A 13,145-nucleotide genomic window follows, 5' to 3' on the forward strand; every position below is an offset into this window, starting at 1 on the left:
AATAAAATCTTAAAAAAAAAAAAAAAAAGGTATCCAAGATGATGGAGCCAAGGTTCTTGGCAGCTGGGTTAATGTAGGTACCCTGAACTCAGACAGTAAAGACTGTAAGAGGTGCTGTGTTGGGAGAGAAATCAGTTTGCACTGCCATTTTATTTTATTTTATTTATTTATAAGTTTCATTTATTTGAGAGAGAGAGAGCATAAGTAGGCAGAGCAGCAGGCAGGGGGGTGGGAGAAGCAGCTTCCCACTGAGCAGGGAGCCCAATGCGGGGCTCGATCCTGAGACCCTGAGATCATGACCCGAGCCAAAGGCAGAGGCTTAACTGACTGAACCACCCAGGTGCCCCCGCGCTGCCATTTTAAGTGTGAGATGCCAATGAGACATTCAGGTGTAGAATGGAGGCAGTCAGATAGCTGAACCTGGAGCTCAGAGGTTTAGGTTAAGACAAAAAAATAGGAGTTAAGACATATAGATGGTCCTCAAGATCCATCCATGTTGTTATAAATGACAAGGGTTTCCTTTTTATGGCTAAATAATATTCCACTGTATGTACATACGGACGCTCATACGTCTATATCACATTTTCTTTATACACTCATTCTTGCGGGCATTATGCTAAGTGAAATACGTCAGATGAAGACAAATACTGTGTGTTCTCACTTCTACATGAACTCTACAAAAATCCACACTCACAGAAACAGAGAACAGATTGATAATTGCCAGAGGCAGGGGGTGAGTGGGCATGGGGGCAGGGTGGGGGGAGTAGTGGAGCAATGAGGAAAGGTGGTCAAGAGGCACAAACTTACAGTTATAAGGTAAATAAGTCCTGCGGATGTAATGTGGAGCTTAATGCTCTAATACTGTATTACTTAATAGTATATTAGTATATTAAATACTATATATAGAATTGGAAAGTTGCTGAGTAGATACTGAAAGTTCTCACCTCAAGAAAAAAAGAACTTGTAACTATGTGAAGTGATGGATGTAACTTATTGTGGTAATCATTCCACTATACATATATCAAATCATTGTATTATACACCTTCAACTAACAGCATGTTATGTGTCAATTATATTTCGATGAAACTGTAAAAAAAAGACACGGTTGGTTGAGAACACCAGGAGAGGTGTAGATAGAGAAGTTTGAGGATTAAGTCTTGGAAAGTCAAAGGAGCCAATTTAAGAGTTAAGGAGATAAGAAAGAGCGAAGGGGCCAACTCAGGAAGAGTAGTGTCCTGGAAGCCGTGTTTTAAGAGTGATTAACTGAGTCAAATGAAAGTTAAGAAATAACCATTGGACCTAGCAACTGAGATAGGGAGGAGTCTGGGAGCCTAGTCCTATGTGGAAAGGAAGAGAAGACAAGGGGAGCTAGGGCATGCCTGATAGATGTGGTCTCTGAGCCTAGAGGCAGAGCTGGGTTATGGGGCGGGAGAAATCCTTAGAGGCTTGGCTTTGCAACCCAGTAGAGAGGCCCCAGCCAGGACCTGTCACGGCCAATACGGTGGTGGTAGAGAGATGTTGGAATGGCCATCTTGCCTGGGCCTCACATTCACTCAGAGCCACAAATTGAAACTTTTGATGTTGTTTCCAAACAGTTATACATGTAGTTTTTTGTGTTGTTGTTCATTAGAATGTTGAGTTTGGGGATACCTGGGTTGCTCAGTCAGTTGGTCATCTGCCTTCATCTTGGGTCATAATCCCAGGGTCCTGGGATCTAGTCCCGCATCGGGCTCCTTGTTCAGTGGGGAGTCTGCTTCTCCCTCTGCTTGTGCTCTCTCTCAAATAAATAAGTAACTTTACAAAATGTTGAGTTTGTATATAAAAATTGTATATTTTTGGGGCGCCCGGGTGGCTTAGTTGGTTAAGCATCTGCCCTGGGCTCAGGTCATGATCTCAGGGTCCTGGGATTGAGTCACATATGGGGCTCCTTGCTCAGCAGGGAGCCTGCTTCTCCCTCTCCATCTCAAATAAAATCTAAAAAAATTGTGTATTTTTATAACCAGTTTCTTTCTGTTCTTAATATACCAGGAGTCCTAAGAAGTGAGAGTGGCCTGGGTCTTACTCAACCTCAGAACAGGGCCAGGAAGAATGAGGCAAGTGAGGTGCCAAGGTACAAAATTTAAGGCAAATGCAGTATCCCTGGGAGTGGGTGCACCTTAGGCACTTTTTTTGCCTCATCCTACTGCCAGCCCCACCTACCTCAGATACCACCAGGTAGTGTCCCTGCTCTCCACCCCTGGGGGCTTCTACAAGTCAGGTGTCCTGGAGAAGGAAGACTGGAGAGGAAGAACTCCTAACTCTGGTTGGGGGTGGACATGATATCCTGGAAACAGACAAAAATGATTACTGTGCCACCTTCAGTTCAAAAGTGGGTATACACTGCCACCCCGTGGCCATCCAGGATTGGATTCCCAGGGCTATTTCCAGAATGGGCCCAGCAGAGGTAAGGCAAGATCAAGACACACACCATCTCAACCAGCCGTTAATTTCTTCACATTAGCAGGTTTTCCTGCTGTTCAGACACACGAAGAAATGAAACCGTTCAACAGGTCTTTATTAACAGAGACAGATGGGCAGACAGTGCGTCAAAGGCAGTGTCTGAAAGCCGTGATGGGGGTGCATGTGTGCAGAAAAGGCCTTCTCTAGGCCAGGGATGGCTCCCTGGACTTAGGCTAACCTCTCTAGGTCCCCTGCCCAGCAGTGGGCCCTGAACTGAAGCCAGCCTCCCCATCATACTCCTGAGGGATGAATGGGGTTGGGGGCAGGGGTCTCTCAGGATAGCAGGACCCTGACCTCAGCATTCTCCATTCTTACAGTTCCCCAGTTGACTTGGTTGCTGAGAGGGTGGGGGACAGTCCACAAGAGCACTTGCATAGCAGGGGAAGAGAATGGGGGTAAGGCATATGGTGAGGACAGGGAGATGAAGAGGGCCTCCACAGGCAACCCTTCATCTTCCTCCACCCTCAACTGCTGCTGGATTGAGGGGTCAGGCCCAGACAGAGTATAATACCCACACCCATCCCTAACTCCAGAGCCCTGACTGGTGGCAGGGAAGCTCTGGAAAGCTAGTGAGTCAAGCCTGTAGTATGTGTGTCTGCATATGACTGGCCCCCTTGATATATATGGGCCTTCCTTTCTGGATGGGTGTGAATGCATGAAGCTGCTGTACACATGGGATTGTATCTGCATGTATGTCCCGTATGTTCCCATGAGTCTCTATGTTTGGTTGTGTAAGCATGTATGTCCCTGCTTGTACACCAGAACTTAGTTTAGTAGTTGCATGTTGTGAGTATGTCCCTGTCTTTTCACGTGGGCTCCAGGAAGTGGATGTGTGCGGGCCTGCCCGCTCCTGTATAGCCACAGGTCCTCCTTCAGGCCTGGCTGGTCAGGGGTCCTGGCCGAAGAGGTAGGTGGTGAGCTCAAGCCGGAGGCCCCGGGCATAGGCGCGAAGAGTATAGAAGAGTGTGAGGAAGTCCTGGGTGCTGAAGATTGTGTCAGCCAGCGCGAAGGCCAGGGTAGATGGGATGACACCTCGGCCATACTCCACCATCCATGTGTTTGGCCCCCACTCCACAGCCGTTGCCTCACCAGGCCCATGCACCACGGTCTCTCCTGGGGAACAGGGAGTACCCACATAAGGAGCCTAGCCCTCCCCTTCCATTGCTGCCACCTCCCTAGCCCGTGGGCTATCTGGAGGCAGGGAACAGAGCAGAAGCTTCAGGAAAGGAAAAAGCCTTACCTCACTGGCCTGGTCGCCCATCTGGAAGAGTAAGAAGCCAAGATAGCCACTCCTCTAAGTTTTCCTCTGTGGCATCACCTGGCTCATGTCCTCTTTGGGGGGAAGCCAGGGAGGGCCACCTCACCTGGCCATGGGCCACTGTATGGGAGTCCTGGAAGTCTGCATTCCCAAGCCTCACTCATGTCAGGCAGAAATTTAGCTAAACTTGGGCTGTGCCTGTTAGATAGGGAGGGGTGACTGTAAGATTCGTGTGGCTTTCTGAGAAATGTAGCTGTTCAATTATAATGCCTGTCATGCCTGTAACACGCAACCTCAAACTTACGTGGAAGTCCAAAGCTCTACTTTTTATGTAAAATGTTTCACCACAGAAACATGGAAGACGACGTTCTGTCTTGTTTTTGGGGGTATGAGAGCGTATTTGATTACCCAACTGTCTCCCCAACAACTGCTGGAATATTGGATGAATAAAACAGTGTCTTGGTAGATAAAAATCAGACATGGTTAACAGGAAGCTGTTACGATTTGTTTCCTTTTGACAGTAGAAAGCAACAGAGACCCTTGGACCTGCTTCAATCAACGACCTGTGGCTTATCTGCGGGGGTAAGGGAACCAGGGGAGAGCCCCCAACATACCCCCTTTCCATGCTATGGCTCTCGTACTCCAACTATGGGCACCCCAGAACGAAGCGACCCACTTCTCTGACAGAGCCCTGGGTAGAAGACTCACCTGGGTAGAAGACCTCACTTTTGGTAGTGCCCTCTCTCCACTGGTGGAAGGTGCCAGAGATGATGGTGTCCGAGATCTCAGCCCAATAGCGCCCTGAGGGACAATCAGATGGACACCCAGTATCAGGGTATTAATATCAGGTATCAATACATGGCTTGACCAAACATCAGAAAAGAGGGAATGAGCCCTTGTACAGCCCCAGCCTCCCAGTTCGGCCCGCCGCCAGCACTGACCCGAGTGGCCCCGAGAGCCCAGGGCGGTGCCGAAGAGCAGCACGTACTCGGACAGTGAGGCGTGCAGAAGGCACATGGCGCCCATCCAGCCGCCCGCGTTCACGAACACCCACTGCAGCTCCTCGTCGGGCAACACGTGGCCTGGGTGCAGCCGCCGTAGTTCCACGATCAGCCTAGAGAAGGCCAGCTCGTGGTCTAGCCCTGGCGGGGGCAGAGGAACAACAGTCAGAGCCAGCACCACTCCGAACTCCGGAAAGGCGCCTCTGAAACTCCCAGCTCGGCTCGGGCCTCCCCAGCCCTCTGCCCTCCACCCGTTCACTCGCCCGGTCATCCGTCGGCTCACCCGCGTACTGCCGGGCCAGCTGTGCGATCTCTTCGTGCTGGAAGACGAAGCTTTGCGTGCCCATCCAGAGCCAGACCACCTGGGCCAGCACAGCTGCGGCAGCCAGGAGCAGCGCGGCCCACAACCACCGCCGGCCCACTGCCCACTGCATCCCGGCGGGCGGCCTGGCAAAGTAGCGAAGGAACAAACTGGGGCCTGGAACTGTGACTCCACTGCCTCCAAACCTGCGGCGCGCAGTCCACTACCGTTCCCCCGCCACAGCCGTGGTACGGCTTGTGCTGACCAATCAGAACAGTCCGGGCACCCGGGCACCGCCCCTCGGGTTGAACCATTTCCTCTCGGGGAGCGGGGAGCGCCAAGGGGTGGGGCGGAGCCTCGCGCGTGATGCAAGGGGGCGGGGCTAAGCCATCCCAGCTGCCCCCTTTAGGGCCTACAAGAGGGGTGTCTCCGAGCGCCAGACCACGTGTGGGTGGGGGTGTGAGTGTGGGTGGGGCTTGGTGGCCGTGACACGCCGAACGGACTGGCCCGCTTGGGCTCCCAGGTGAAGCGGGCGAGCCCGGAAGCAGAGCCTTCCGGGACCTGTGATTGTCACCTTCTGTGCTAGCAAAAGAGGCGGTGGCGCCTGAGCAATGTGTTTAAGGGAAATGGGAAGGGCATTCTAGCGAATGAGGCCTATTCCAAGCAAGAACAAAGGCGAGACAGCATGGGGTCTTTTTTGGAGCCTACGATTCATTCTTTGTTTTGAAGCACAAAATGTGAGAGGAGGGCATTGTAAACCAACAGGGTTATGGGGAGGGAAATGATGAAGAGAAGCAAAGGAGAAAAGAAGCAGCAAAGTGTGGTGATTAAGAAACTATGGAGCGGGACTGGGTTAAAAGCCTGGCTCCTGCCACCTACTAGTTGTGTGATCTTGGGTAAGTTATTTAAACCCTGTGACTCAGTTTTCTATCAGTGAAATGGGATGAACAAAGGTACCTACCTCATAGTACATAGCTTCATTGTGATGAAGATTAAATGAGTTAATATTTATAAAGCAGTTAGAGCCTCTCAAGTGGCAACATATGTGTTTGTTATATAAACAAAACACAAAGGAGAATAGAACTGGAAGAGCATAGCATCACACATGATAGTGATGGAATGAAGGGTCATCACAGTCAAATGTAATTGAGAGTTCTGATAAAATGATGGGAAGTGGTCATTAGGTTTCTCAGTAGGGGCATGTAGCAGAAATAATGCTATACATTCATGAATCTATTTCCTTTTGCTCTTAGGCAGCCAGGTTACATTCCACGGTGTACTCTGTAGTTAGATGAGGCCATATGATTGTGTTCTGGCCAATGCAGTACAGCCAGAAATTATGTATGCCACTTCCAGGTCTGGCTCCTAAAACCCGTGAAATTCTTTACATTCTCTCTCTTCCCTCATCTATTATCTTAGTTACAGAGAATTAAGTAGTGGAGAATTCTGAATACTGCTTCCTCTCTCCCCCCACAATGGACAGTGTTGCTAAGCCACTGAGTTTGGGGGGTGGGGTGTCATTTGCTACAGCAACTAAGATTACTTAACCTACTACAGGCCACTAGACATGTTACAGTGTATTGTGCAGGTAAGAGTAGAGGCTGGGAAGATGGACTATTTTTTGAGAAACTTGGCCAAGAAGGGAAAGATAAAAAAGGGATTATCTAGAGGAAAATGCATGATGGAGGGAACGTTTTTGTATTGGCTCCGGCTTCTGTGAGACTCCTGAGCTGACCATTCTCTTAAGATCCCTGAGGACCAGAGACTAACCCCAAAAGCTGGCCTCTGCGCCCCTGTTTAGGCAGAACTCTCCGGGACTTTCTAGGTCTGCAGTTCCCCTGGTCTTTCAGAAGGCTTCTCTAGCACACATGGTTTAAAAAAAAAAAAAAAAATTTGGTCACAGCCGTATTCTCTAGATGTTAAAAAACAAAATTCAACCAAGTAAATTTGAAGATCTACTTGGCTTTCTTAAACAATTCATGAATCAGGCAGCACCCCATCTAGCAAGTAGAGGGGAGCTCCGAGGAGGAGCTGATTTGTGGAGCTGATTTGGGGCTCGATCTCAAGACCCTGAGATTGTGACCTGAGCCAAAATCAAGAGTCGGATGCTTAAGGTGCCCCAGAAATGGAAGGTTTTTATAGGAAGAAGTCTGGGACAAAAAAGTTATCAGAAAGAGAAAAGGGTTGTTCCAGGGAAGTTCCTTTTGCCTTAGGGGAAAAGCAGAGGATGTTATTATGCAGATCACCTCGTCTTCCTTTGGGGGAGAGGGCCCAGGTAGGGACTCATTGGTGCTAATTGGGAAATTCTTGACTAACCAGGGAAGACTACATTTCTGAGGAAGTTTAAACCACAGTTAGATGAGGCATTTGAAAACTCGATTTTGAAAACTTGACATATGTGACACCAGTTTGGGCCTGTAGTTTTCTTTTTAACGACGTTGTAGAAGAGATCTTGGAGGGGAAGGGCTCAGTAGGCCCCATCTCAGCCATCGTATTCTTCCCCCGAAAAGTGATCTTGGGGAGACACAGGAGAGGTTTGGCAATGTTTCTTAAGAGATGCTCCTGAAGGGGGTGAGGAGTTAGCTGGCACTGTTGAGGGCGCAGAAGGCAAGCTGAGGACAGAGCACAAGCTGACACCCCATAGCCCCCCCCCCCCCCCCAGGTGGGACTTGTGTGACATTCCTCAGGCACTGCTGGCTGCCCTAAAGCTAAGGGAAGGAAAAACAAATGGTTAACTTACAGAGATCACAGTCCTGCAAGACATGAGTCTCCCTCAGTTTACAAATGTTTTAGTCACATTCGTAAGAAAAAACATTCTTCTCAGTAACCTAACTTCCAGAAGGAAGCTCTCGACTGTCTTCATGCTAATGCTTTACTAGAGGAAAAAACAACCCTAACTTGACAATGGCCAGGCCTCCAGTATCTTATAGGTCTTCTTTAGCATATGAAAGTTCTTTTAAAAAACCTCCCTTTTCCCTAACCTCCAACTCCCAATCAGCCACCCCTCACAACTCTGGTGCAGTAGCTCTATCCCCCTGCTTTAATAAAATCACCTTTTTGCACCAAAGATGTCTCAAGAATTATTTCTTGGCCTTCGGCTCTGGACCTCACCTACGTTCAAAACTACATCAGAGCAATCCAAGGAGTGGCCCTGAAGCACTGGTGTTCTTGGGGAAGTTGGGCTGCCTCCAAAATCCAGTCACTCCAACAACAAAGATGGCTGATAGAGGAGGAAAGCAAATCTTCTATCCCAGCTCCCCTCACCCCCACCCCTAAGAATGAAGAGCCAGTGGTATAGGTAAAATCTTCATTTCTCAGTTCCCTGCCCCCTACCCCCTACCCCCTACCTAGTAGCCTCTTCAGATTCCAGTCTGAGGACCTAGGGCAGAGATTAGGTAAATGACCAATGACCCAGTTTTTGCATCTGAGTTGCAAAATACCTGGGTTGGCCTTGCCTGGGTTGAGGGAAGGGGCCTCCCCGCTACTGCAGAGTTCCTAGCTCACAAGGTTTTTCTGTCTTGAGTCTCACTGAAATCTCAGGCATTTTAGGGCAGCGAGAAGAGCCTGGAAACTTGGGTTCAAATCTTAGCTAGACCACTAGTCCTCTGGGTGATCTTAGGCTTCTGTTCTTCACTGCGGAATGAGGAGGAGGTTCAAACATTATTTAGATGTCTTTTTGAAAGTGCCAGGGGAGGAATTAATTTGAATTTTATCCTAGTGTAAAGGAACCACCTCTGATCCCACCTAAATGGCTTCTCCTCCACCATAGCCATTGAGCAAGTAAGTGAGGTAATTGCGGATCCAGGGTTATACCCCTACTTGGCCCTAGACTGTAAGCTGCGAGAGACCAGAGACCATGCCTGACTTGTGCAGGGGCATCTCTTTGCCCCTCATGGAGCCTAGGTGCCTGGCACAGATATTCAGTAAATATTTGCTAAATGAATAACCGAATGAACTACTGAATACGGCAAAGAAATCTTGTGAGCGTCATGGAGCAGAGGGATCTGCAATAAGCGGCTTTCACAGAGATTCTTCTAGGGCAGTGACTTGGCCCCAGGGCTGTACTGGGACGACCACAGAGGCCCCCCAAAGCGCTAGGCTTTCCTGAGTCCCGCTCGCGATTGGGCGGGCTGGCCCTTAGGCAGTCACGTGCTGGCGGCTGGCCAATCATCGGGGGCGGGGCGGAGCAGCTCGGGAGGAGGTGGGAGTCTGCTCTGCAGAGTTTCAGATGATCCCCACCCGTACAAGTGGCTTAATGTCGGGCAGCGGATCAACCCCTGAGCAGCGCCAGCAGGCGTCAGAGGCGGACGCCACGGCCACAACCTTCCGGGCGAGCGGTAATTGCAGGGCGTCTGGGACTCGCTGGAACGCGGAGCCGAGCCCTCCCTTTGCTTAGGAAGTTACCGTCCCTTCCCCCAGGTCGGCGCGCCCACCCCGCCAAGCCGGCGCGACTGAGTTGGGGCCCCAGGCTAATAGGAGCTGGGAAAGCTCAAACCCGGGCCTTTGGCTCCTGAGCAGGACACGGCTGAGAGAGTGCTTCCGAGCTTGGGCCTGCTGGTGCTTGAGACCCAGGGCAGAGAGGATCAGAGAGTTTTCCTGACTGATCTTGCTTCTCTGTCTCCAGAACATCAGCATATGCGCTACAACCCGCTACAAGATGAGTGGGTGCTGGTGTCAGCTCACCGCATGAAGCGGCCCTGGCAGGGGCAAGTAGAGCCCCCGCTCCTGAAGACAGTTGCCCGCCATGACCCCCACAACCCTCTATGTCCCGGGGCTACACGGGCCAATGGAGAGGTAAGCCTTTAGAATCTACATCTGCAACTGGGCCAGGAGTAGTAGCTCTCTCTTAGAGCTGCCTCTTACCCACAAGGAAGTGGAACTCCTTCTGTGTTATGTTCCACCAAGTCTTTCTGACCCCACAGCAGGATTTCCACACCCTCTTGTAGCCTGTCCTTCAGCCTGTCCCCTGAAGCCCACCATATGCCTGGTGGGTATGGAGCAGCAAATGCTTCTAGCCAATCCTTGTCAGTAGGTGAATCCCTTCTATGATGGCACCTTCCTGTTTGACAACGACTTTCCAGCTCTGCAGCCTGATGCCCCCAATCCAGGTAACCTGGCTCTAGATGCTGTTGGGGGGGAAGAGAGGCTGGACCTCTTGGGGGACTTCTGTTGCAGAGAGTGATACCCTTTTATCTCAGGACCCAGTGATCATCCCCTTTTCCAAGCAGAGGCTGCTCGAGGAGTTTGGTAACTATGGATTTCCTCTCTTACCTTCAACCCAGGGCTTGGACTGAGCACGAGGGTTGGGCCCTGCCCCTAGTACAGCCAAGCCCTATATCTCTGTCATTTCTCCCTCCGACACCACCTAGTAAGGTCATGTGCTTCCACCCCTGGTCCGATGTAACACTACCACTCATGTCAGTCCCCGAGATCCGCGCTGTCGTCGATGCATGGGCCTCAGTGACAGAGGAGCTGGGAGCCCGGTACCCTTGGGTGCAGGTCTGTGAGATTGCCCCCTCCCCTGGATGGGCAGGGAGGGGTGGTGCAGCTTTGGTGCTGGGAAGTAGTATTCCTGTTTTCACAGGTTGTGGTCGGGAGAGGCTCATTTGGTGTCTCTTCAGCTAGTAAAGCTCCCTACTTCTACCTGATAGATCTTTGAAAACAAAGGAGCCATGATGGGCTGTTCCAACCCCCATCCCCACTGCCAGGTAAGTGTGTCAGGGGCTCCAGTGGATTTCTGGGGTGAGTCCAAGGCAGTACTGTGGGGAAGGGAACTGGAGGGACAGAATAAGTATGCTAGTAATGTGGAGGCTTGGAGGTGAAGGAGCTGCCAGCTCTTCTCTGCTCCTGCCCCTTGACAGGTGTGGGCCAGTAGTTTTCTGCCAGATATTGCCCAGCGTGAGGAGCGATCTCAGCGGGCCTATCAGAGTCAACATGGAGAGCCCCTGCTAATGGAATATGGTCACCAGGAACTGCTCAGAAAGGTGGGGAAAAGCCAGACCCCATTTTCCCAAGGAACCCCTAACCTCACCCCCAAAGAGAAAGGTGTGTGAGAAGGGTAGAAGGGAAATAGTAGGGAGACTTGATGGCAATAATCTAAAGGAGAAATCGTGGTGGCTTACATTAGGGTGGTAGTGGTGGAGTGATGAGAAGCCATCAGATTCTGGTACATTTTTTCTTTTTCTCCTGCCTATTTGCTGATAATCCCCCACCCCCACTTTGATGACTTTATCTTCACTTGGTCTGCCCAGGAACGTCTGGTCTTAACCAGTGAGCACTGGTTAGTACTGGTCCCCTTTTGGGCAGTGTGGCCCTTCCAGACACTGCTGCTGCCCCGTCGGCATGTGCAGCGCCTGCCTGAACTGACCCCTGCTGAGCGTGATGGTGAGTCTCCCAGCTGGGACTCTGGGCCCAGGCATAGGATGGGGATGGCTCTAGTAGGGCCTGCATCTTGGCCCCAGGCTGAGAGTCAGGCTCTGATTCCAGATCTAGCTTCCATCATGAAGAAGCTGTTGACCAAGTATGACAACCTATTTGAGACCTCCTTTCCCTACTCCATGGGCTGGCATGGTAAGGTTTTTTGAGCATCCATACCTAGCCCCAACACCGTATCTGAGGTCCTGAGACCAAGCTCAGTGGACTGCAACCCCCAGCAGGCTTTGAAATATTTGTTGGGGGAAGTGTCTTGAGCAGGGCTGCTGGGACTGAAGGTGGAACAGCAAACTTGGTGAAACTACGTCTCCCAGTTATTTTCCAATGCCTGGTCTACTCACTGGCAAGGATGCTTGGAGATGTAGTTTTCAGGTACCTAGCCTGGTTTGGGGGTAGGGGCTAGACTGAAGAACTAAAAAATGGCTCTCCCCTGTTATCTCTTCTTCCTGTCAGGGGCTCCCACAGGATCAGAGGCTGGAGCCAACTGGGATCACTGGCAGCTGCATGCTCATTACTACCCTCCACTCCTGCGCTCTGCCACCGTCCGGAAATTCATGGTTGGCTATGAAATGCTTGCCCAGGCTCAGAGGGACCTCACCCCTGAGCAGGTCAGATTTCAGAGCACCCTCAGTCCTTGGGTTCCCTTTGTCTACCATTTCCCCAAGGGAGCCCAGTCATGACCCTGAAAGCCTCTATAACCTAGGCATTCCTAAGGACTCAGAAGCTGCTCAGCTCTGTCCTCTGGTTACTCTGGCCGTCCTTATCACCAGGCTCCTGGTCCTACAAGCCTGCCTCCTAGGCACTTGTTACTACTGTTCCACTTATACCACTCCACGCCACCATTCTGGGCAGCCCTTATCCTCCGTGATTGCCCCCTGTTTCCTTCCAGGCTGCAGAGAGACTAAGGACACTTCCTGAGGTTCATTACCGCCTGGGGCAGAAGGATAGGGAGACAGCAACCATCGCTTGACCACGCTGACCACAGGGCCTTCTGCTTGAGGGAACCAGTGCCTAGGGTTGGGAAGATGTGGGATCAATAAAACTAAACTGTGTTTCTCAAACTTTAATCACATATTCTAGTGACAGAGGAGTCTAAACTATAATCATCAGGGATCTGGGTTAAAGGCTGATGGCACAGCACCAGCCACAACTTTTCTTTGCCTGCAGATGTGCAATGCAAAAACTTAAAAGAGTACAAAAATTCCACCCCAAATCTCTGAACAAAATGAATACTCAATGTTATGTCTGGCCTATAGATTCTTATTCCTGGAGTAACAAAGGCATCACAGTTGAAGAAATTTTTAAAATCCTGAGTTCTTGTCTGTGGCTAAGGCTTTGGGAAGGCCAGAGCCCCCTGCACCACCACCCCTAGGATGATATGTCAGCTCAAAAAGCCTAGGCCTGAGGGTTTGGTGGGGAGCGGGTGAGCAGGATTCTGGTCCCAGTGGTCAGTGGACAGACACTGGGCTGCTGGCCAGAATCCTGGCTTTGTGAGTGGCTGCAGCTTGGCTGTGCTCCAGCCCACATGGGCTGAAGGGGTGAGTAGGGAACGTGTACATGGCTTTGTGTCCTTTTCTTCTCTAGACTCACTTGTAGCATGTGTGGGCAGGCTGTCCACACTTGTGTTGCCCATATGCCCCAATCATTGCAGGGG

At 50.8% G+C, this 13,145-nt stretch overlaps 2 protein-coding genes across 5 annotated transcripts; one reads left to right on the forward strand and one right to left on the reverse strand.

Annotated features, from left to right (window-relative positions):
* Positions 1–2,537: 2,537 nt before the first annotated feature.
* SIGMAR1 (sigma non-opioid intracellular receptor 1) lies at positions 2,538–5,311 on the reverse strand. 2 transcript variants are annotated; one of them, XM_008695147.2, is made up of 4 exons: positions 5,042–5,309; positions 4,699–4,899; positions 4,466–4,558; positions 2,538–3,612 (listed from the first exon to the last, which is right to left on the reverse strand). In XM_008695147.2, the coding sequence occupies exons 1-4, from the start codon at positions 5,190–5,192 to the stop codon at positions 3,386–3,388; spliced, it is 672 nt and encodes a 223-aa protein (XP_008693369.2). In that variant the 5' UTR covers positions 5,193–5,309; the 3' UTR covers positions 2,538–3,385. The 2 variants fall into 2 exon arrangements, with proteins under 2 accessions (XP_008693369.2, XP_040487481.1); XM_040631547.1 differs by lacking the exon at positions 4,699–4,899 and having other exon boundaries at positions 5,042–5,311.
* Positions 5,312–9,235: 3,924 nt separating this feature from the next.
* Positions 9,236–12,552, forward strand: GALT (galactose-1-phosphate uridylyltransferase). Of its 3 annotated transcripts, none has more exons than XM_008695149.2 (11): positions 9,236–9,396; positions 9,684–9,853; positions 10,092–10,167; positions 10,258–10,306; positions 10,429–10,558; positions 10,711–10,767; positions 10,921–11,043; positions 11,311–11,443; positions 11,546–11,629; positions 11,945–12,099; positions 12,381–12,552. In XM_008695149.2, exons 1-11 carry the CDS (start codon positions 9,288–9,290, stop codon positions 12,459–12,461), a joined length of 1,167 nt encoding a protein of 388 aa, XP_008693371.2. In that variant the 5' UTR covers positions 9,236–9,287; the 3' UTR covers positions 12,462–12,552. The 3 variants fall into 3 exon arrangements, with proteins under 3 accessions (XP_008693371.2, XP_040487482.1, XP_040487483.1); XM_040631549.1 differs by having other exon boundaries at positions 9,248–9,478; XM_040631548.1 differs by lacking the exon at positions 11,546–11,629.
* The last annotated feature ends 593 nt before the right edge of the window (positions 12,553–13,145 follow it).

The sequence above is a fragment of the Ursus maritimus genome, unplaced genomic scaffold, assembly GCF_017311325.1.
Source record: "Ursus maritimus isolate PB19 unplaced genomic scaffold, ASM1731132v1 scaffold_17, whole genome shotgun sequence".
NCBI lineage: Eukaryota > Metazoa > Chordata > Mammalia > Carnivora > Ursidae > Ursus > Ursus maritimus.